Raw genomic sequence first — 24,130 nt, forward strand, 5'->3', positions numbered from 1 at the left:
GGCAACTAGTCAAAACTTCACGAAATTCACTCTTTCCCCCAAACCCTGTGTTGACATGACCGCATTACATACGCTATTTGCTTACCAAAGATGCTGCAAAGAAATATTCCTTCCAAGTTCTGGCTAATGTTTGTTCACAATATTACTAAAGTTGTAACTTCTAGTTCTATTTTTCATTTGCAATAGCGACGTTCAAAAGGCAGGTACAGGACACCATACTCTTCATTTTCATCTTTAGCCACTGAGTCAGGGGCCCCTGACTACATTAAACGCCAGCGCTTCGCGAGTTCCTCGGTGCGTGTTTTGCGTCATCCCGAGAGATGGCACCACGCTGTGTGCGGCCTCCTTGAGGCGCTTTTCTTCTCCCAGCTGAGGAGCGCGTTCTGTCTTTCCGCCGCGTTTCGCTGCCTTTCGTGCCGCCTTCATAGACTATCCTATCAGTGAGAAAGGAAGTGATACAGCTACATGGCCTTTCCTCGGAGCTGGTAGTCTTGAGTTCCTGCAGGATGAGCTTGTGGCGGATGCTTTCGAAAGCGCTTTTCAGATTGAAAGCAGTCAGGATGTGTTCCGCACCGGAGGGAATGTAGCGTACGATTTCGGCCCGCAGGCGCCGGAAAACGTCCTGTATTGCGAGATTTGCACGGTAGCCATACAGGTGGGTTGGGAAAAAGCCTCCATCCTCCAGATAACTCACTAGTCCGTTTAAATGGATTTCTCGAAATGCTTACCGAGGCAGGATGTAAGGGAAATCGAACGGTGTTTCATTAAAGCCGTCATTTTGCCGCGTTCTTGGATCAGTGCCATTGAGGCCTCTTCCTATTCTAGCGGAAGGCTCCCATGTTACTATACGTGCTCGTTAAAATATTGGACCGGTTCCTCGAGGAAATTATGACTAATGTTTCGTAGCTTGGTGTTAGTAACGCTATGGGGTCCCTGTGCGGTGTTACGTTGGGCATTTAGCGCGGAAGCAAAGCGTTCCTTCCTCGTGATCTCGTGATCGATGCGTCCAACTCTGAATTCGTGATGCCCTCGTATCCCTCGGTGCATGGCGGGCCTCCGACAGTGTCTGCGTATCTTGCGCGGAGGAAGTTGAATAGCTCTTCGTCCGCGCCGGCAAAATCACCGATCAATCTCCGGATCATCCTCGATATCGCGGGTTTGGTGTTGCCAGGGTCGAGCGAAGTTCACAAGATAGCTCACGTCATTGGTGTGTATAACGTACCGCTCATCAAGTCGCAGAAATTGGCACAGCTTTCCGCCTCGAGTTTGCGAGCATATTCTTTAGCACGTTCCGTATCTTCCGCTATTTTGAGTCGTAGTTTGTGATTGAGACACTGGCTCTTCCATCGCTTAGTGAGACTACGTCATCTGTCCCATCTGTGGGGTAGGTTTTGGGGCACTACCGGCGCTTCCTATGTAAGTGCTATTCATTTCGTAAGGCAATCATGCGCATCACGCAAGTGGTTTACCGATGTCTTAGCATCAGTGAACCAATGTGTTTGCCCTGTTTGCATCACACAATTACTCAGCCTCGTTTCTTCCAACGCGTAGGAACGGTCGTTTTCCGATCAACGCACTGTTGGGTTCCTACCAGTACTGTGCATTATCTTCTACTAACAAGGCGTCGCGCAGAATAACCTTACTTGTAAAAAAAAAACACTATTCGTTACCTAATATTATTAAACAAAAAAGAAACAAGAAACCGAAAAGCACCAAAAATAATATCTATGGATTACTCGTTCAGTTTTACACTTCTAAAAGCCAAATGAGTGCAAATTCAAATAAAAATGTTCCGAGGGCGGCTAAGTACTTCGCGTGAGTTGCGAATACGAAATCAAAATTGTCCGACTGAAAGGCGCAGAGCGATCCTCCGAGCATTGCGTGTTGAGTAATATATCATGGCGGTGCGTGCTGCTCGAGCCGGTATACCCGCCGTGGTTGCTCAGTGGCTATGGTGTTGGGCTGCTGAGCACGAGGTCGCCGGATCGAATCCCGGCCACGGCGGCCGCATTTCTATGGGGGCGAAATGCGAATACACCCGTGTACTTAGATTTAGGTGGAAGTTAAAGAACCCCAGGTGGTTGAAATTTCCGGAGCCGTCCACTACGGCGTGCCTCATAATCAGAAAGTAGTGGTTTTGGCACGTAAAACCCCATAAGTATTATTATTATTATGCCCGAACCGGCAAGCAGCCGTCGCCTGATGTGTAATGTCACCGACGACGCGGCGACGCCCTCTCCCCTCACATAATGGCACGCTTGTGCGGCAGCAAGTGTTCCCTTTTCCCAGCAGGTGCAGCTTGTGACGTGCCGTCGCAGACAACGCCAACGCGAATTGAGGTGGCCTTTCACTGCTAAAGCTGACAGACTTACCACTTCGGCGCGCTGCTTCTGCTGCGCTGAGACGTCAAATCCCATCTGCGCGTCTGTTTCCTTCGGCGCGCCTCGAGATAGTGACTACGCGGATGGTTCGATTGCTCACTTTTGAGCGTCCCTCTTGAAACGGAGTGGTGGCTTGCGCCATGAAGCTCTTCGTCTGATTGTGCCTAATGTCCTACCTATATTTTTGCGTAATCCCACAAACACACACACTTACCAGCATGAAACGTTTTCAATTATTAGTGGGAACATTGTTGTCCCCTTACTTTTTTACGCCAGACTTCCAATCGGCTCTTACTAATATCTACTGGTGACATGTTTATTTTCCCGTTGCTATATCTGAACCTAAGGTCTTCGAAGAGGCCAGAGGTACCTAAACCGATAGCTGAGTATATATCTTCTCATTATAATAAAACATGCTCCGTCGTTTCTATAGCTTCACCGAAGCTAACGCATGCTGCTTCTTCTTTCGTTTACCTCACTTAATAACTACGCTATCTAAGGCGTCCTGATCTGGCTTAGAAAGCTAAGGAGCTTTCCTTTGATTTATCGTAAATCATTTGTGCTGATTTTTTTATTCCCTCCCAAATAATTACTCATATCACTTTATTTTCCATTGCGGCCACCCATGAGATTGCCTCAGCCTCTCTGACATGCATTTGACAATTTTTTGCCATGTTGCCAAATGCACCGGCCGCATACTTGCTGGAAGCCTCCTAGTTCTATTCATCCACTGGGAGTCGATGTTCTGCCTCTACAAATACGTGCACACTCTCGCTACTCATATAGTTTCTTTCATATTCCTCAGTCAATCTTCAAAATATAATTTTGCACTGAGCTTCCCTCACTTCATAACTTGACGAGCGCATGTCGTGCTGCCCAGCTTCATTAGCAGTCTTGTCGTGAGTAGTCAATGCGAGGCGTCCCCCTCACCTGTGGTTGCATTCAAGTCCTGATTGTACCTCTAACTTGAAGCAAGCAACCGCGTTTCCTAATAAACCTCCCGGACCTATCACACTGTTCCGCATACCCCGCAGACGACTGCCATGTGGTGGCGGTGTAGCGCACCCAGCGGCGGTGACTTTGTGCGCGTCCTCCGCTGTGATTGATTTTTCTGCTCTTCAAGAGAATAGGCACGCAGCACCCACGGGCACGGAAACCCGACGAGCTTTGCAGAAAGAAGAACCGTCGCTTTTAAACGATACCAAAATGGGTGGTATTACAAGTACACCTGCACAGCAGAGAGAAATAAACCGGGAGTGGTTAGCTACACTTGACGGAAGGGTGTTCCATTCCCGCATTCCTTTAGGAAAGAAGAATTAAGGATATGCCATTGTACTAGTATGCACAATATTGCTACAGAACAGCCGCCACAGTGAGGCTGAACTGAGGAGGAAGAAGGCGACGTGGGCCCCAATTGATATAGCGTCGCCATTTTGGCCTTCTGTTAGCTTCCCTGTAAATATATCGTATATAGTATTGGGCTCCAGCTACACGTAACATTAATGTGGTGGCGGTGGACGTTCCCCGTACCCGTCATGCAGCTTCGCAGCGGTCGCAACGGCGACAGTGCAACTTCGGCTCCGGCCGGCGGCACTTCATTTACGCAGCCGTCTCCGCCTTCAGCCCTGACCTACGTCGTCTCCCCCCTCGTGATCCTGGTGTTTTCAACGGAGTCGGCAGTCCTGATGTTGACGACTGGCTCCGCTTATACGAACATGTCAGCACCAGTCACAGGTGGGATCCGACTATAATGCTTGCGAACGTTCTTTTCTACCTCGACGGAGCTCCACTTGCATGGTTCCAGACTCACGAAGAGGAGATCTCGAGCTGGGATCTCTTCAAAGAGAAGCTCCGCGACCTCTTTGGCAGTCCATTCGGTCGCCTAGTCGATGCCAAGAAAGCCCTTGCCACACGTGTACAGACGTCGACCGAGGCCTTCGTGTCGTACATTCTCCATATCTAGGCCCTTTGTTCCAAGGCTGACCCGACCATGTATGAGGACGATAAGGTTAATCACGTCCTCAAAGGCATTGCTGACGATGCCTTCAATTTACTGGTGTTTACGGACGTCACCAGCATCCATGCGATACTCAAGGAGTGCCGCCGTCTCAAGCATGCTAAAAGCCGCCGGGTATTCCAGCACATCACGCGATTTCCAACACAGCTGCTACGTCATCCTGTGATGACCTCTTCCACCAGCCGTCAGGATGTGACAATTTGACCCGCATCATTCGTAGTGAGGTCGAAGCGGCACAACCGGCGGCCCCTTCATTCACGTCACCTGATCATTCTCCGGTGACAATATCCTTGATCCAGGCCGTCATCCGTCAAGAGTTGTCCAACGTCGGCCTGCAATCCATTCGTTCCATACGATCGGAACCTCTTTCTGCACACACGTCCCCACCGCTTTCTTCTTACTCCTGTTACGGACAGCGCAACGCCTCCGAATGGCGAACCGTGGACGACAAGCCGATGTGTTTTACCTGTCGACGCATTGGACATGTCGCTCGCCACTGCCGCAGCCGCTGGACTTCTCCGATGCGCTATTCTCCTGATTACCCCCCTCGCCCCTCTAGTGCGTCCTTTTCCTTCGCCCCTTCTATGCCCGCTCCATCATCTGACCCGGGGACACCTTTGACAAGACCACGCTACTCCCGCTCGCCTTCTCCCTGTCGTCGTCAATCTCGTTCGCTCGCGTCACGCCGTGCTCCTTCTCCGACCTACTCGCCGCACCCCGACCGGAAAACTAGACAGCGCAGCTTCTGTAGGTGAAGCTGCAAAGACGACATTGGCTCAAAATCCTCGCTTCACCTTACCCACGAACAAGAATCTGTCGGACGTTCTCGTCGACAATGTTCCTGTGTGCACGTTATTGACACCGGGGCGCATGTGTCCATTGTGAGTGCTGCTCTTCGCCGTCGGCTCAAGCAAGTTCTGTAGCCCACCCCGAACCGATTTGTACAAGTCGCCGACGGAGGGACTGTCGCTATTGTTGGCATGTGATCTGCCCGTCTCACCAATGCCGAGAGACACACCGTCGTTCTCTTCACTATCATTGAGCATTGCCCTCACGAACTCATTCACAGTCTGGATTTCCTTGCCAATCATTCGGCCCTCATTGACTGTTCGGCCGGCTCACTTCGCCTTGACTTGCCGCTTGCCGACCCTGTGGACCCGCCTCCAAGCCGTTTGAGCTGTATAGATTTTATTCGCCTACCGCCTGAATTTGTGACGCACGTCGAATTGTTGTCCTCACCAGCTGTACCTGACGGCAATTACGTGGTCGCACCAATGACGGCAATTATACTTACACATGGTGTTACCGTGCCGCACACTGTGCTGACAATTACTTGCAACCGCACCTACCTTCCCCTTGTCAATTTCGCGCTAACCGCGCAAGTTCTGCCTCAGGGGATTTCATTGGCTATAATCAGCGCTTTACAGGATGACGAGATCGAGCCAGTCACAGTGGAAGATCGTCACAGCTCAGCCCATACCGTGACGTCATCGCACGGTACTGACGTCGACATTGAGAAGATGGTTTCCTCTGACCTTACACCTGTTCAAGCTGAAGCCCTTTGCCGCGCTCTTGACGGCTATCGCGACATTTTTGACTTTGACATTCGACCCTTAGGTCAAACGTCCGTCGTGAACCATCGCATAAACACTGGCGATGCGTACCCTATTCACCGACGTCCATATCGTGTTTCTGCGTCCGAACGAGCTCTTATCCAACAGGAAGTCAAAAAGACGCTTGCAAAGGACATTATCGAGCCTTCCTGTAGTCCCTGGGCTTCTCCCGTCGTACTTGTCAAAAAGAAGGATGGGACGTGGCGTTTTTCTGTAGATTATCGCAACCTTTAAAAATCACAAAAAAGGATGTCTAACCCTTTGCCACCTATTGAGACACACCATCGTTCTCTTCATCGTCATTGAGCATTGCCCTCACGAACTCATTCACGGTCTGGATTTCCTTGCCAATCATTCGGCCCTCACTGACTGTTCGGCCGGCTCGCTTCGCCTTGACTTGCCTCTTGCCGACCCTGTGGAGCCGCCTCCAAGCCGTTTGAGCTGCATAGATTTTATTCGCCTACCGCCAGAATCTGTGACGCACGTCGACTTGTTGACCTGACCAGCTGTACCTGACGGTAATTACGTGGTCGCACCAATGGCGGCAATTATATTTACACATAGGTGCTACCGTGCCGCACAATGTGCTGACAATTACTGGCAACCAGACCTGCCTTCCCCTTGTCAATTTCGCGCTAACCACGCAAGTTCTGCCTCAGGGGATTTCATTGGCTATAATCAGCGCTTTACAGGAAGGTGAGATCGAGCCTGTCACAGTGGAAGATCGTCACAGCTCAGCCCATACCGTGACGTCATCGCACGGTACTGACGTCGACATTGAGAAGATGGTTTCCTCTGACCTTACACCTGTTCAAGCTGAAGCCCTTTGCCGCGTTCTTGACGGCTATCGCGACATTTTTTACTTCGACATTCGACCCTTAGGTCAAACGTCCGTCGTGTCTAATCGCATAAACACTAGCGATGCGAACCCTATTCACCGACGTCCATATCGTGTTTCTGCGTCTGAACGAGCTGTTATCCAACAGGAAGTCAAAAAGACGCTTGCAAAGGATATTATCGAGCCTTCCTGTAGTCCCTGGGTTTCTCCCATCGTACGTGTCAAAAAGAAGGATGGAACATGGCGTTTTTCGTGGCGCTTTGACCTGTTTTTCTATTCTATAAGTGCATATATGCACTGTTAGGGGACTCAGCATTCTTTAGCTCTTATTACCAATAATCGTGAAACACGAAAGAAGATATGTGTCCTCGAGAAAGTACATAATGAAAGAAAGATGTAGATATAAATGTGCGAGATAGTGAAACCGGCATTGGGCCATTTGAATTTATATCGGCGTCATTTGGCGGCGTGAGAGAGAAGTAATTGCAACAGTCGTTTATTTGAAGGATGCGAACTCAGTGAACGAAAATTTCGCAGCATCGCAGCCATGATGAAGATGGACGTTAATGCCATTTTTATTGAAAGAATCTAACGTACCAGACTGGCTAGCCGAAATGCATCCCGTATGAAGCGTACCACCTGCCGGGATCGTTTCTTGGGCTTTCCACTAGACACGATGCGCCATCTAGCGGCGCGGCTGGAAATCTCCGCATGGAGCGTGCTTGAATATAACTTCAGACCATATTGTCCGTATATATAAGAAGCGGGCTCAATTCCGCAGAGTACCGGGTAAATCTTACAGCACGCTGCTGTCGCCGAAGAGCGGCGGATACCTGGGGTGTGATCGGAGATGGTTGTTCGGCGCGTTCGTTCGGTTATCGGCGCGCGCGATTGGCCTACTCCGCGCCGACGTCGCCAGCCGCGGGGCGCCGCCCCGTTTTTGGTGACGTCAAAATGACGACACGCTCCTGTCAATCATCCGCCCACCGAGCATTTCGTCCGAACGCGACGGGAGTTGAGAAGTTTAGAGCGATCATACGGCTTCGCATGGCGCGTCTGGTGGATTGGATTGGATCCAACAGGCGGCCTTTTCGGCTGCGGAATGGCACGTTTGAATCCGATCCATAGTTTAATTCTAGAAAATGGCGCTTCCGTTGGAAACTTAGGTTGTTGCGCTGGCGCTTCTAGAGGAAGGAGGAGAGCGGGTGGCGGTGCGAAACGCGTTTGAAGAAATGACAGAAAGTGAATTTTGGCGTCCTTTTATTTCTCGAAACAAATAATTCGTTGGTTGCACAGAGAAATCTACAACATCATCGGTGCCAGCGAGCCACTGGGATGTTGTCGCTGCCTCTTGAAAAGTGAGCCATTCTTCCCGTCGCTTTTTTTTCTTTTTCCTTCTCGCTGTGCGCGACACCGCCTAGGGACGACGCAAAGAACCTAATAGTTATAAATTGCAGTAGTCGCACGTACTCCTATTTGAAAACGTGTTTGGGCTTGAGAAGAAAAAATACATTTTTTTAGACAAAGATTTCATTCAATTGGAAGACGAGAAACATTTGGCTTTGTAGTATACTGTTTGCAAGCAGACGACAAACGACGGAGGTAAACTTCCGGGGAGGTGACCGCTTCCTGATTGGCTGCTCTCTCCGCCCCGCTGTCACAAATTTTGCATACTGCAAATTTGTGACGTTGCAGCAACTGAACAGAACGCGTATCGAACAAAATATCTCCGATCGCGCCCCTGGTGACTCACGCTCGCGTCAACGTGGTTCAACGAACAGCGGCACTGACCCAGTGTAAGATGGCAAAAGACCTAAGTTGTTCCGACAGGTTCTTTGAAATCCAGATCGCTCAGCACAGGCGGGGAGTGTTCTGCAGAGAACAAAAATTATCTCGTGAACCAAGTAGCATGCAAAACTAATAGATATCGATAAATGGCTATAAGACACTGTGTGCACATTCTTAAGCATAACAATTCCACTACGAATAGCACGTTTGTGAAATATATAAACAACTAAGGTCCAATTTGAACAAGCAATGAGTGCCGACGATGGAGCGCTGAAGGGCTGGTTTAACTGCGCAATAGAAACTACGCTGAAAAGGAGCAGGATAAACTGAAGCTGACAAGCGATTCGCGGACTTGTATAGGGCAATATGTGTGGCTTTTATTAACGTGGCCCGTGTTAGGCCCAGTTTCTTAGCTATACTATAATGTTGCTGTCGGCATGATGGTGTCAAAACGTATCGTGGAAAATTACGACTCGCGCAGACTTGCAGGCTAGAAAAGAAGACTCGTTAACTGTTAAAGTCTGCTGCGAATATCCATGCATGCCTTCTGGAACAGCTCTCGAAAAGCTTAACGTTAAAGGTCACACTACACAGGGAAGGTCTTTCGGCATGGCTAGAGTTCAGGGTGATTCATAAGAAAAGTATCTAGCGTCAAGCTTTTTTACTGGCGTCATTACGGTGGTAGAATAAGTCACTCCTAACGTCAGCAAAATAGAAAGGTTAAAATGAGCAAAGTGGCTAACAGTGATCTTAACTAAAACATGATTTTTATGCGATAGCTACGCGTGCTATGTCGCACCTCGGTAGATCGAAGAGCTTACGCATTCTACATGCATGTAGGCGACGTTCAGAGATTTCTGGAGCTATTTAAAATTAAAGCTATTTGCTCGACGACATGACTGAATCTTCTATAGATAGCTTGAGGAAGAACGTCTAAAAATAATGTTGCGATAATGTCGATTAAGGACGTCGGCTGCCAATATAACTTGCCATTTCGATTCGCGGCTCGTATAGTTCTCTTTCCCTACCTGTTGATTTCAACAGCCCTCATTGCTAGCTGAAGTATTCGTATGTAGAATTCCAGTCACGAGAATGCTGCGTAGCTTTGATTAATTAGAAGTAATATTATAAAAGCCGTAACCACGTACACCTCTACAAAAATAAATATTCCTTTCAAAATTCGGCAGAGACGGTTTACGTGTGGGAAAGCATTATAGTCCCTTTGGTGAAATGTTTTCGATCGAAAGATTCCATTCGGAGGCAGCTGAGCTCATTCTATACCCACATGATGTCGCGCCACTCCGTCCCCATTGGCTCCGCCGTCACGTGCCCAACGACGCTCGCACTAAGCCACCCGTTTAGTCAACCAGATGGGTGCGACGTGACATGTACAATAACGCACACACCAGGCACACCTTTAGGCCGCCATAAATGTGGAACCGTCGTGGCCTTGTGAAAGCGGGCTTCGTCTCGCACCGCGGAGGACCGGCTTGATTCCCACTCAGACCAAACTGTATCAAATTTTCATTTGAAACCCATTAATTTATTTTGTCTGCAGGACCCTACGTGAGAAGATTTAGATCAATCCTAGCATTTCTTCGCGTGTTTTTTTTCTTTGCGCCATCGGTAATTGTTGGTACCACCACTCGGTCACGTTGCCGCCGACGCCACTAGATTTTGGCGTAATGCAACATCTAATGCTTTCGCATTAGCAAACCTGTCTTCTGTACTTAGTTACTGATATTCTTCTTGCAAATATCAGCAACTGCTGCCTTTCTCTGACAAGTGACACAATATTGAACAGGCTCCCTACAAAGTCTAACTACGTGTCTAGGTGACATTTAATATCTTCTGTTGTATTTTTTTGGAAAAAGGTCCGCTTGAACAAAATGGCAAAATCTGCACGGCAACAGCTCCACTATTCGCTTCCCTCCGAATCGACGAAGATCAAGCGCATTGTGCAGCTGAAATGTAAAAAGTTCAACATTTCTTCTGTTGTTTCGCAAAGGATTTGACGAGCGCTTCATCGGCGCAGGTGGCTCCGTTTTACGTATCATTTTTCTTAGCCCGAGGAAAAAGTCAACTTTTTGCGGAGTAATGCAGACAGTGCACATAGTCTGCGCGCGTCGTAGAGGCGATATCTTAGTACAGTACGTTACTTGCAGCTTTGTATTGTGATAACAAGGAATTCTGTACTACGTAATGGTTACCTCCAAGAGCGCTGGAGCTCCACGGAAGATAGAGAGGAGCAGCATTTTGAAGATTTTGATGAATGGCCGCTTTCGTACAAAGCTTTACATCGCCCTCTTCGTCGTCATTGATGTCCTCTTCGTTGCAGTGATTTTTAATGACTATGGTCCTTGCATTTTGAAGATGTTTCGAAGGAATAGTCTCGTGACAAGTGCACCATGCAATAGGACAGGAAATTTGACGTCAAAAGCAGCATATGGTTGGAAGACATTCACAACATGTGGGGATCCAAGTCTTAAGATACTCTATGTCATAGATACCACTCCAAAAAACCTCGAAAAGCGTCAGTGGCTTCGGAAGACCATCGGCGATCCTTTTGTTCAGTCTCTAATGAACTCCAGGATCATTTTTTTTGTGGGATCATCGGCTCATCCGGAAGAACAGCGGGTGCTTGTGGAGGAAGCTACTCGCGAGGGAGACCTTCTTGTGCTGAACATCACAGAGAGCCGCCGCAATTCCTCCCTCAAGTTTCTTCTTGTTGCAGAGTGGCTTTTTGATAACTGCCCTCTGGATGATGCACTTACTCTTGTCAAGATGGACGATGATGTATTAGTTAACGTCTACGCCTTATCTTCTTACGCAAGCAGCAGTGTAATGTGGCTAACCGGCATCCACGGCGTGGTTTACAGAAACAAACCTCCACAGAGAAAGCGGAGTGATTATTGGTACGTAAGCAAAGAGGAGTATAGGTCTGACGTATACCCTGCCCACTGTGCTGGAGAGGCCTTCATCATGAAGCCTGCTGTGTTGTCTGCCATCGTGAGCGCTGCAGTTCATGTGCCGTACTTCTGGATTGCCGATGTTTACGTGACAGGAATGATCGGAGAGTTTGCTAACCTGAATATGGTGGACATTTCGCGCCACGTGATATTGTACAAACAGAAAAGAAAGGTGACCGTTGGTGATACAACGTTGTTTGTTTGCACGCGCTCGGCTGGAGTTTCCAATGAGCAAATTAACTCTCTGTGGGATATCATTCGCCAGAGAAACCAGACAGTGCAGCGAGATTTTCACAAATATGTGGAAGTGCACTATCGTACTGTAGGGTAAATAAGAAGCTTCAAAATGATGTGGCGTATAACGGTAATATGAGCAGCCGCTAATTTGGAATTATTTTCTGCATTTCAACAATTGAACGTATCAAAAGTGCGACCATATCAGTGGGAAACAGAAGCCAACACAAGGAGATGTCTCTGTTATGGAAAGATAACGAATAAAATGAACACTCCCCAGATGAACGTATCACATGATCCTGTATCTGTCTCGTTGGTTTCACTATCACGAAGGAGACTTCATTATGTATATACTAATATTTTTCGTAAGAAAGAATGATAATTGCACTACCGTAACCAATCCTCTCCTAAGGATGAATGCAGCGCCAATATTTTGCGCATCGAATACATATGTTTTTTACAGGTAAAGCCTTATAACATAGGTAAATGGTGGGAGTCAGCTACATGAAGTGTTAGCTAAGGTTACAGCTTCTAAGTTGCTTTGCTCTACGCACCTCGTTCGTGATTTGTCAGCACAGATATACGTTGTTGCAGTTTTTACGACTGCACCTACTCATGGATTCATCTTACAGGCGTCAGTGCGACTGTAAGTAACTATGTGCTTAAGTGAAAGAGAGTTGAGAAATTATTGACGTGAGGAATCAGGCGGACGAATAAACTTGAGTGTCTTTTGGCTAGTGCGAAACGTACGCATCATCTGCTAAGTGCCCGCGAGTATATACGCGAGTGTACACAGATATGAGCGGTAATGAATAATTGTGAGTTTGGCTTATGAAGTCTGTGAACGCTGATCACTGTGAGTAAACGCGTTGCCTCTGTGCTCAACTCACATGCCTGCTGGGCCAGCGTCAAGAAAAATAAGTAGAGTAATTATATTCGACGCTATACTATTTTTGGGTTCATTAGCATAAATTGGAGTTACCATGCGATACTGTGTGGCTATCAGTCTCATTCAGTGTTTTTCGATGAGGTCAAAGGCCTATGTGGGTACTGTGATAAACAACGGACTATGGACGGTAGGTCAATGTGCGCATACGCGATCACCTACATTATTAAACTAATTCTGCAGACATTTCTTTTTGTGCAACTTGCATTTGAGCACAGGTAAACCGCCCAGACCTTGAAACACCTAGTGATACCGAATTTATTCGCTCTGACCCCATAAATCACTTCTAATTTTTACAAAAATAAAACTAAATAACTTCGATCATTTGCAAGCGGCACAGATTATCTAGGCAAGCAGCGCGAATTGCTTGTTACGACGGCGTATTTATACAAATATTAGGAATATGTGTAGGCATAGGGTTGCATCGGTGCTGAGCAATGTTTACTTGAGGGCAAGGTACATATTACTTGAAACTGCCCGGGACGGTATCGCTCTCGATCATATTAGTTACGCTGATGATTACCTTGTTTTAGTCGATTACAATGTTCTGCTGATTTCTGCGAAAACATTATTGACTTTGCAGACATTAGTTTACAGTTTGGTGGATGTTCCGCTTGCTGGATGTATGCCGCATGGTATGTGAAGCCCGTACCTGACCTACACTGCGTCAATTCAACAGTACTCAGAAATGGCATTGCCGTATCATTGTTGAACGCCACCTTGAAGTTATGCCGGCACAGCATGGAGGACAATATTGGCAGGTAGCTACAAGAACTAAACAATCCACGTATCCCGATGAAAGGTTTGTTTTTCTTATCGAAAGGGTCCTACAAAGGAAAAAGGTGCAAGCAAGGCGCTTCATGCGGGTGAGAAATTTGTAGAGCTTGCCGGGAGTACGCGTTCTGCAGGTTCATGGCGTATCGCGTCGTCTTAAGACAGTGGCGGAAGGTATGGTTCTTACGTCCTTTTTACGGTGAACAACAAGCTGACGAAACCCTGCTCTGCTGTGCACAGACGTGCTGAGAGTCGCACGCAACGGCTGGATTACTAACATCAAGCACCGTTGAGAATGGATTATATATGAGAGTTCCCTATAATTAGGGAAATACTACAAACGTTGAATAGGCCGGGAGTTGTTTCCATTATAGACTTTTTACAATGAAACTTCTCTGAAAGCCTGTCCAAGTTCTAACCTATATTGGCTCTGTAAGGATTTACGGCTGCACATAACTGTTTTACGATACCAGAATGCTTGCTAGGGAGAAAGAGAAGCCCGCAAGTTAGCCTGAAGATGTTCTTTTTTTTATCAAGTCGGTGAAATTTGTGGCACTATACCATTTGTCACGTTGCACGCCTCCGAGGTACAATACATGGATGCAGGTCGTTGAGAGACCAGTGCTTTCATATGTCTGACTTCGCCTTTGATAATTATTTTCTGCCATATGTTTGTTCATATAAATCCGACAGCTTACTGTCATTAGGCTGGGTGATTGTGAAGGAAGCTGTGCGCGTGACCTAGATATAAAACCCAGTGTTCGGGTTGACATCATACACTGTAAAAAAATTTGCCTTACTTTACAGAAACTCTGCTGGTAAATTGTGACCGAACACTTTTCCGGAAATTAAGAATGGTCATTTCCGTAGAAAGGACAACTGCAAGAGAGAGACCGTAATACAAAATACGAGTGCTTCTGTATCTGGAAAACGGAAGACCCTGTATTCTGAATCTGCACTAAAACCGTCAAACTACGGTGTTTCTCGTATTCAGAAAACGGAACACACTGTATGCTAAATCTGCACTATAACCGTTAAAAACAGGTGCTTGCCGTATTCAGAAAACGAAAGACTGCGTATGCTGAATCTGTACTATATCCGTTAAAGTACAGGTGCTTCCCGTATTTCCTCTTGCACAGCATATCCACTCTTCGGACACTGTGCCATCAGGGACAAAATTGACCTGGACGTGCGAGAGTTGACCGAATTTTATGGTGCACTATTTGCTGGGTTCAGCCATGCTAACATCTGCGTTGGGAATGTGCATACGTGACCCACTGCTTTCAGCTGCCTTCAAGAGAAATGTAATTTGGTCAATGCTCGCACTTCCAGGCTACTTTTGTCCAAAATAGTACATCTCCTTTAATGCAGATGTCATGTAGGCAGCTCATAGCCGAAGCAGCCGGTCACCATTGACAAAATTGTCTTGCCAACACACTGACATGGCTGCAAAGATAAAACACTTTGCACTTTGTGATACGAATGCATTGTATAGCATATATACAAAAAGGTGCAACATTTCAGTCCTCAAGTTCTTAGATCACAGAAGCAACTTTATTTTCTTCAATCGCTCGTCTTGCACTTTTTTCCTGGTGAAAGTTGTTCTTGACCCTAAACGCTTGCAAGGATAAACTTGCTGCTGTTAGGAGAAATAAGTAGAATTCGTCAATATCTATCCCAAAGAAAGCGGCAAAGAAGTATAATCACAGAACACGACAAAGCAGTAATGTCTGTGTTAGAAAAACAAGTAAGTAGACCAACATTGTTGGAACGAGGGATGTTGCCATAGCCAACATTTCGACATAGGTGCTTGTCATCAGGGTTGCAAATGTTTTCCGTGGCTGTGTTGTTTTGGATTGTACATAGCTCACTGGCCCCTAGCCTCACTGGGGGAGAAGAAGATGGTGCATATATTAGGTGTAGATAAGCAGAAGTATTAAAATAAAGTAAGGAAGGGTGTGCTTAGCAGTGGTGATTGTGATGGAGCGGGTATGAGCACTGCTGTCAGTTCTTGCTAAGAGTAGGGGTGACCAAAAGAGAAAACGATGTACACATGTCAGCAGTCATTAATCCAGTAGACCTAATATTCCCAGAAGACAAAATAGGTATTAAGATAAACAGTTTGCACTTTCGGAAAAGGGAAACAAGGAATTAAGGAAAATAAATTTTGTATGAAGATGCATCTGGTTAAGATCACTGTAAATGGTAAATGAAGGCACATTATGAATACATATTTTGTTGAAAGCCGATGAAGAAAAGATATATTAACCAAATAATTAAAAATAGGCACATTGAAATTAAAATGGGTGTGACCATAAAACAGTAAAGAACAGCCTGTGGAAAAAAATGGGATGAACATTTTGATAACCAGGTGCAAGATTGCAAAACGTCGAGCGCTGTTTATATTCATGCTGCTGTTGACGGCTTCAAGTTTCTGTCTTCCTGTGGAACCTTTGTCTTACTTGAACAAGGAAATGGGTCATTTTTATAGAAGGCAGTTCAAATGCTGTTCAAAGCTTCAGCATTATTATAATGAAAGAAAATATTACGGGCAGTTCTCGTGGGTGTGCTTTCATTCACCAGTTATTTCCACCGGTGTAAGCTCAAAATTTAATGGTCTTAATGGACTTTAGCTCCTGGCAAACCACAAGCTCGTCTTTTTTTCAACACAGATGTCGGCACATTATATGTGTTGGCAGGAGCGCTAGCGAACTACTTTATAGTTGTTGCCACAACCAATGTGAAACTTGGTAACAGTGAGTGAAAAAAAAAAATCAGCATTCCACAATACTGATTCAAGCCGCCAGGAAAAGCTGCTTAAGTTATTGTACACCCCTCCACCCCACCACAGACACAGTTTTACACCACACTGAATCTCATGGTGTCAACCATGCTATTATAACACTAGACATCAAGTGAGGAGAATTAGGGGATGAGAGGGCACAATTCTTTTTGTTAGAGCATCAAATGTGGTTTACATTAATGCTACATTCCAACTAACAAAGGAGCAGCCGGTTTGTGAGATAGTTACCAATGCATACGAAAGCTAATGACATTCTGCTGCACAGATTGTTGACGATGAGGTGTTAAGGTGCGGACACACTGGCGTCAAAACGCGCTCGGCACGCCGCCGGCGGCGCGCCGCGTGCCGCGAAACCTTCCGTGGAAGCGGCTTGGTCTGCCGCGCAGAGGATGGGTCAAGAAGCCACTTTCGGCAGCTTGCCGCGTGCCGCGAACCAAGGAGAGACGTCGGGGCTTTCTTCTAAGCGCCACCTCTTGGCTACTGCCGAAGTTAACTTCCAGCGGCAGCGGCGGAACCACGATCGACGACGGAGTGCTCCGAGCCAGCTGCGCCTTTGCTCGCGCAGTTCGAGACAAGGCGAGATCAGCGCCGTCACGTGACTCCGCAGCGGCCGCCGCGCACACAACCGATGTGGCCTCTCTGCCGCGCGGCATTCTTGCCACCGGCGGCATGCCGCGCGCGTTTTGACGCCAGTGTGTCCGTATCTTTATGCGCACAGGTGCAGTCTTTCACACAATATGACATCCTGCAGTCAAACCTTGTGCTAACATTAGAGTTTAAAAAACACCACAGTGGAAAGCAAAGAGTTCTAAACTTGTTGCAAATTACTAAAAATTATTAGATTACTCATTATCCTTACTGTTCGCTAAAGATTCACAGACTGTTCCCTACGGGTGCTGTAAACAGGCACCCTGCTTTTACAGTCGTAGCAACGATAATTTGTGGCACAGACAAGAAGAAATGCTCATGAAGTTTATGCAAGAGTATACCCTACAAATTACACCCCATTTCACATTCTAATGTGGTGGAAGAGGAAGACGAAAAAATACTACTTTCTGGTGGAGGATGCATACCCTAGAATAGAAAAAAACAAGTGTACCCTAGCCATTGCTGTTTCCGATGCATGTGCACTAGCAGTTACATATAACAAGGCAAATACAATAGTTTTTCCACAAGCACTGCAAGCTGCTGCCAGTTTACCAGTACACAGCTGTAATACATTTAGGGCAAGTTAAAGCTCTCTAGTAGATTTATCTCATATAACACAATTAGAATGCAATATTCTGCGAATAAGTGAAGCACGATGTGCCATCCCATACAAAGAAACACCTTTGAAGAATGCGAATCACCGCCTGGGCAGTGACGAGGTAAAAGAGTGCGTTCTGTGTAAAGTAGTGCACCTGTATAGCCTAAAGCTGTGGAGAATGCATTTAGTATCAGCTGTGAAAGTTTATAATTTTAATGGCACACAGTAAAAACCTCCATGCAGTTTGGCAAAACGCAAACCCCTACCTTTTTGTTGTTCAAAGGTAATGACACGTAGGGCCATAACATGTACCATAATGGGTTTTGTTCCCACACAATCAAAGTGAATAGCACCGCCCTTTGTGTTATGTGCCTTCTGTCTCACATTTTGTGTCAAAAATTGTTAGTGTCGGATGCTGTGGTAGGCAGGGAAACGGATTTCTGGAGGAATATAAAGTATTAGGAACTGTGATATCAGTTCTTTCACTGCTGTTTAAGCGTTATCTGGTCTTAAAGTAAGAAAATGAGGAATAAATACAACATGTATATTTCACGTTCCAACCCTCATGAGGTATTTAGTAGTCTGGATATAAAGGATCCCAGATTTACAACGCAGGACAGATTTTATTCCACTGAAAGAATGGCATCATGCCAATGATTCTGCCTTTGGTGGTAAATTTATTTGTACTTAGTTCCGTTGGAATGTGTGTGCATTGTCAGCGATATCGCTTGACATGTTTTAGATTAACTGTTTCTTAATTTAGGCAAATTCGCATTTGCAAATAACCTTGTATGACACCAAGAACTTGCTTAGCAGGAGTATTTCTAACATTTGCAAGATATGGGGCGCTTGAATGCATATCTAAGCCTGGGGTGCACGCCGCCCCAGGCTTAGTTTCTGTAACATATCTACAAGGTTTCTTATGATGAATGTAAAGTTGCTTGAACAGGAGAAATAGGGAATTTAAACAGGTGAATTAGGCAACGTAAGAATGATGTCAGCAAGAAGCAAGCACCAAGAAGCACTGTCACTCAATGTGCATCGACTATCAAACACAAGAATTATTTGGGATTTAAAATGCTGGCATTGGAACGAAATATCTTTTAATCTATATATAAGCTTTGATTATTTGCTCTACTACCACTACCTTCACTAGAAACAATAATAATCATTATATCTATGCCACATCATCCTAGCCAATATTCAAGCGTTCATAAGCTGCTTTTTTACTGCTAATTCTCTGTAGGAAAGAGGCGTCCTTATGAATACCATATCATATACTTTTTACTCGTTTTTTGATAAATGATAAGGGAAAAACTTCACACCAAAAAATGCATTGAGCTTGAGCATGTTCTATGTTTGAAGCTGTTGATTCTTTTTTCCCTTTGCCATCTTTGACTTACCTGGTTAGCTAAGTAGACAGAAAAGCTGCAGGAGAAACGTGGGGGTGCCAAATTAGACTTGTGGCTCAGGGGATCTTTTCACGGTCACTGGATGAACTGCCTGTGGCCTCGGCATATTCCTTGAGGGCCATGGCCATGTCTAAGAAACCTTGTCTCCGCAGGCTGCATAAATAAGGATAATTTTCTGAGGTAAGTCTTTTTCTTAAAAGAACAAATTTAACTTGTATTCGTGGCTTTGCACCACAAAACTGACAAATGACTGACCACTCAAGACGCTTTACGTGTATTCGCAGGCTGATTCCTTGGAAAAACACTTTTATGTAGCACACAAGGAGTAACAGTAACAGAAAAGTGTATCGGGAGACTTTCATATTGCTCTACAACTTTTCATTGACACGTCTCATTTAAATATTTGCGATTTTTAACTAGTCAAGAATTATGTGATTAGGCAGAATGCAAAACATAATCCAAGTATCTCCAAACGGTGGCAGACAACTTTACCTTCGTTCTGTCTAGTTACATCGCATTTACATATATGGAAATCTTGGTGCACGATAGTTAGGACGACCTGTAGATCAAAAAACAATATTACAATTTTCATAATCATCTCTTGCATGGTTTTGGTGGCTATGGCTGCTTCAAGTTATTCTTTAGGTACGGTACAAGCAGTTTTGAAGTGAAATTGTTTTGCATAGAGGGCGTGTAATCTAGGAAATCAAGCAAAAGATCAAGTTGTGTTCACTATTCAGATGTTTAACTAAGATGCAGGAAAACAAAACAGAACACAACACCTAATAAACAATGCAAAATTTGAAAATCTCAACTGAACAAGAAACCAGTTTTTGAAAATGCAGAAACAAGCCACCAACTTATGTCGAGTATACCCTTGCTACGTACTCCAAGTGAAGTTGTTACCGCAATGCTTGGGCACCATATGAACATAACAATCAACAACTTTCAGCAGAATATTAACACCACCAAATGAACTGGCCTTTGAAGATCCTTGATCTGAAATCCTCAGCGACTTGTTCTGGCGCTTAATCTGTCGAGCTCAATCTGCATTCTCAAAAGGTGGCTCTCGGCCATAATTTCTCTAAACGCCACATCAGCTTAAATATCAAGATAGGGTTGACCTGTAGATAAAGTGGATAATGCATGGCAAATATCATGAACACTCTTACATGTTAAGCAGAGGGTTCACTCATGCAACCATGAAATTGTGATGCAGACACGATATACTGAAGCTGGTTTTGTGAAGTGTTTCATGCTTCCAAGGCTTCTTCTCCAGTTGTGAAGGCTGTCTCAGCTAGCTAAATTAGCGACGAGAATAAAAAAAAACATCAACATGCTCACAATATGTTGGCCATTTGCAAGTAACCAGCAGTCTTTTCGGGCTCCTAGGTTGCCTGGTTCAAATCTATTATGCCACAGTACCTGCGTTATCCAGTACCAGCCACTTTAATATGCAATGTGCTCAGCGCCCTTTCTTTATCTTTTTCTGCTTTGCAAACAGTTTACCATGTGTCCAGTAGGCGTCGAGAAAGGGGACAGAAAACACTGTGCACCACTGATTTCTGATATGTTTTGGTGGATTCAGCACGCCGCACCGGAAGCAGGTGAAGCCAGTGGAATTGCGGTGTCATGCAGTCGCTTGTCCTGAAAGCAGGGCAAATGGTGGACTAACTAGTGCGTGCGATAAGCTAATATTGCTGCCGCAAAAACTTTCCTTGTGGTTTTTCACATTTTCGGAGGTCTCTACATGTCTGTTAAGCGTTTTTATGACAATCTGAATCCGTATACGATAGTGTTCTCTTACATCAATTTTTTTCTCATTTGCCAGTGTTTTCATTGCACGCCACTTATGTTAGCGACACTGCAATGGAAAAATTCTGGACACCTCGAAACACTGCTTGGGTAGTCTATGGCACATCAGACAGGCATGTTAGGGGAAGATGTGCCACACACCCATGCAAACGAAGTGCTGCTGCAAAGTTGTGAAGCACCAACTTCCGGGACAAGGTTGGCTTCAGTCGAGGGCGCTCGATGTGCTGTCCATCCGCTGTAGTAGAGATCAGTGGTGTAGATCCTTTTACACTGGCTTTCTTTTCAGGTCGGAACCTTGGCAACAGCTTCCACCATACTTTTTTGAACCTGCCACATGTGCAGAAAAAGTCACATCACTGTGCGTTGATTGTATGGCTTTATTGTTCTACACATTCTATCAAATCATTAAAAGATACAGTTCGCACATTTTTACTACTGTATATAGACAGTCTAGTTGCTAGACACGCGACACATTACCGTCCCTCTGAGAGACTGCAACAATAGAAGCATACACTGGAAAGCTACACTAAAATTTAAATTGATGTGACACCGTAGGAGCATACAGTATCCTTACTGTATATTCTAGCCCTGTGTCAAGTAAAAGGTAATTGACCATCATTTATGGTGTATTTCTACTTATTCCGGGTCATCAAACTTTACAAATAATGTTCCCGAGTTTACACATTGTTGGCTTTTGATTTCCTATGTGATCCGTTTCCTACTTACGCATACAGTAATCCCACTGTAGTAAGGAAAAAGAGTTAGAAAAAGAAATGCCGTGATAATCTTCTACATTTGCTGAGGGCAGGAGCAATGGCCACTAGCATTTGGTTGAAGCTACATAAATACTCAGTTTTCACACAGCTTAATTGTTCAGCAAGTAATAAAGAGGTACGCTGTGCGCCTCTGCATGACCAATAAAATCTGACTAGTTGACACTGCACTAAGGCTCCTGTTTGGTAGTGTTCGGCAGTTCGGCTTTGGTTTTATGATATACAGAGCTGTTTAGGTACCAGTAGTTTTCTTTGCAATAAGATGGAACTTGGAGCACTGTTCATTTGCACATAAATAAAGCGACAGCAAATATAACACAAGGATAGGAATATGGGTCTCTTAGAATAAGTACATACACATTATGATTTTAATGTTATGTGATGCCACAATGAAACAGAAAGCAACGCATAGAAGTGGAAGGCACTTTCATGTCACCAAGGTTGTTGGACAGACAGTACTTCAGAAGTGCCCGCAACACAGTGAAACAAGGCAAAGCCGCATTTCCTTGCGTTCAACACAATGAGGCACAGAGGCAATGGGGCACAACACAGAGGGCACGGCACTTGGCCTGCAGAAAACATGCCTAAGCAGGCATTACTGTCTATGCAGGTCTTGTCGCGGATTATAGGAGCGACGACTACGAGCGACACAAACTGGCTACCTATCAACGGAACTTATCTGGATACTGCAAGCAATGCGTGGGAGGATCGGCTGTCATCAGCGGTGACGTCACCTCTGGCTCGACTGCAAAAGGAGCAGCATATCCAGGAAGTCTTCAGAGGGCACGGCACATGGCCTGCAGAAAACATGCCTAAGCTGGCATTACTGTCTATGCAGGTTCGTTACCACTCCAATGCTGCATGTTACCGAAGTGACAATCGCTTTTTGTTGGTATTGCCGTGCCCTCACAACTGTATTGCTAGTGTCATTGATCGCTTGTCTGCAGTGCTGATGCTTTTGATGTCAGGTGACGTTGAGGAAAACCGCGGGCCAAAGACAGCTGAGATGTTAAAGCAAATCTTGGAAAATCAGGCTACAGTTGAATCTAAGATAGATGCTATAAAGGAGGAGGTATCCGATTTAAATATTAAAACTGACAAATTGACCGGCTATCTTAATGTTATTGAGGAAATGGGTGAGCGTATTACTAGCCTGGAAACTATTGTTCGGCAACAGGAACAGAAATTGACCATGAAAACAGGAGCAGACGCAATGACCTTATCGTTTTCGGCCTACCTGAAACTTCTGGTGAAACTGAATCAGACTTGAGGGGAGCCGTTGTTAGTAATCTGTTCGAAGTAAAATTGGGCGTTATAGTGAAATCAGTAGACCGAATTCACCGGCTGGGTAAGGAAAATCCAAATAGAAAAAGACCAGCCATTAGGAATTTTTATAATCACTCGGAAAAGGAAAATGTTCTCAAAAACTGTAAAAAGCTGAAGGGGTCTACCATTAGCATCAGCAATGATTACGCCAAGGAAACCGTCGATGTCAGGAAGAAGTTGTGGCGAAGCGGCGAAACAGAAAAAGCAAATGGCGAAAAAGTAAAGCGTATTAATGATAAGCTTAAAGTAAAGGGTGAGCTCTATGAATGGGATCGAAAACGGAACATTCGTTGTCAGTGCAAGCACATACAAGATAAACCAAAACATCACGACGGCTCTGAAGCTTCCGCTCATCGCGGATCGCGTATGCCTAGAGCGGTGGATAGCAGGGGCGGGATCCCACCTCAGCCGGCGCGATCATAGCTCAAAATTCTTTCAATAAATTGGCGAAGCATTGCAAACAAAGTAACTGATTTAGAATACTTATTACATACAGTCCCCATATTATGGTCATAACAGAGACATGGCTGAATAATGTCATAACGGATAACGGCATTGTACCGCCGGGATACAAGATTTTTCGATGGGATAGGGACACTCGATGTGGTGGCGTGGCGGTGATAACTAAAAGCACAATGGTGGCAATGAAAGTGGATTGCCATTTACCAGAAACAGTGTGGTGCAAGGTGAAATACGCCAACATTACGTATCTTATTGGGGCCGTCTACTGACCACCCAGCACTCCGGCCGAGTTTCTAGAGGACTGAAATATGTTTTTGTGTGATCATGTAATGGAAACACAAGACTAATAATGGCTGGAGACCTCAACTTACCGCATATTAACTGGGAAAGCTTTTCAACTGGTCATGTAGAAACCCGTAGCGCTGATAGGCTATTAGAGCTAATGTTTTCTCATAATCTAACACAAATTCTAAAAACCTGCACAAGATTCACCCGTACGTCACATTAATTGTTAGACTTGGTTTTCATATCAAGTAAAATAGCCGATTACGCCGTATCAGTTGAGGATGGTATATCGGACCACAGAGTGGTTGTGGTTGACGTGTTCTTTGACATCAGCATTCGAGCAAAGCGTCACGTTCATGCACATGTTAAAGACTACGGTCATGCTGATGATACGGCTATCATTGACTTTTTAGAAACATCGCTTAGCGAATTTGAGATAATATCAAGG

At 45.4% G+C, this 24,130-nt stretch overlaps 1 protein-coding gene and 1 long non-coding RNA gene across 2 annotated transcripts in view; one reads left to right on the plus strand and one right to left on the minus strand.

The window, feature by feature from the left end:
- LOC135917371 (uncharacterized) overlaps nt 1-24,130 on the plus strand; it is a 208,983-nt gene that overhangs the window by 57,241 nt on the left and 127,612 nt on the right. Inside the window, exon 3 of the mRNA XM_070533230.1 lies at nt 22,220-22,447. Coding sequence (XP_070389331.1) covers nt 22,220-22,447 — 228 coding nt within the window. The remainder of the gene's footprint in view (nt 1-22,219; nt 22,448-24,130) is intronic.
- Nucleotides 15,129-21,157, minus strand: LOC135917385 (uncharacterized). The gene is made up of 3 exons (XR_010569259.1): nt 20,978-21,157; nt 19,013-19,174; nt 15,129-15,199 (listed from the first exon to the last, which is right to left on the minus strand). It is a non-coding gene; the product is annotated as an uncharacterized lncRNA (long non-coding RNA).

Source organism: Dermacentor albipictus, chromosome 2, assembly GCF_038994185.2.
Source record: "Dermacentor albipictus isolate Rhodes 1998 colony chromosome 2, USDA_Dalb.pri_finalv2, whole genome shotgun sequence".
Lineage (NCBI taxonomy): Eukaryota > Metazoa > Arthropoda > Arachnida > Ixodida > Ixodidae > Dermacentor > Dermacentor albipictus.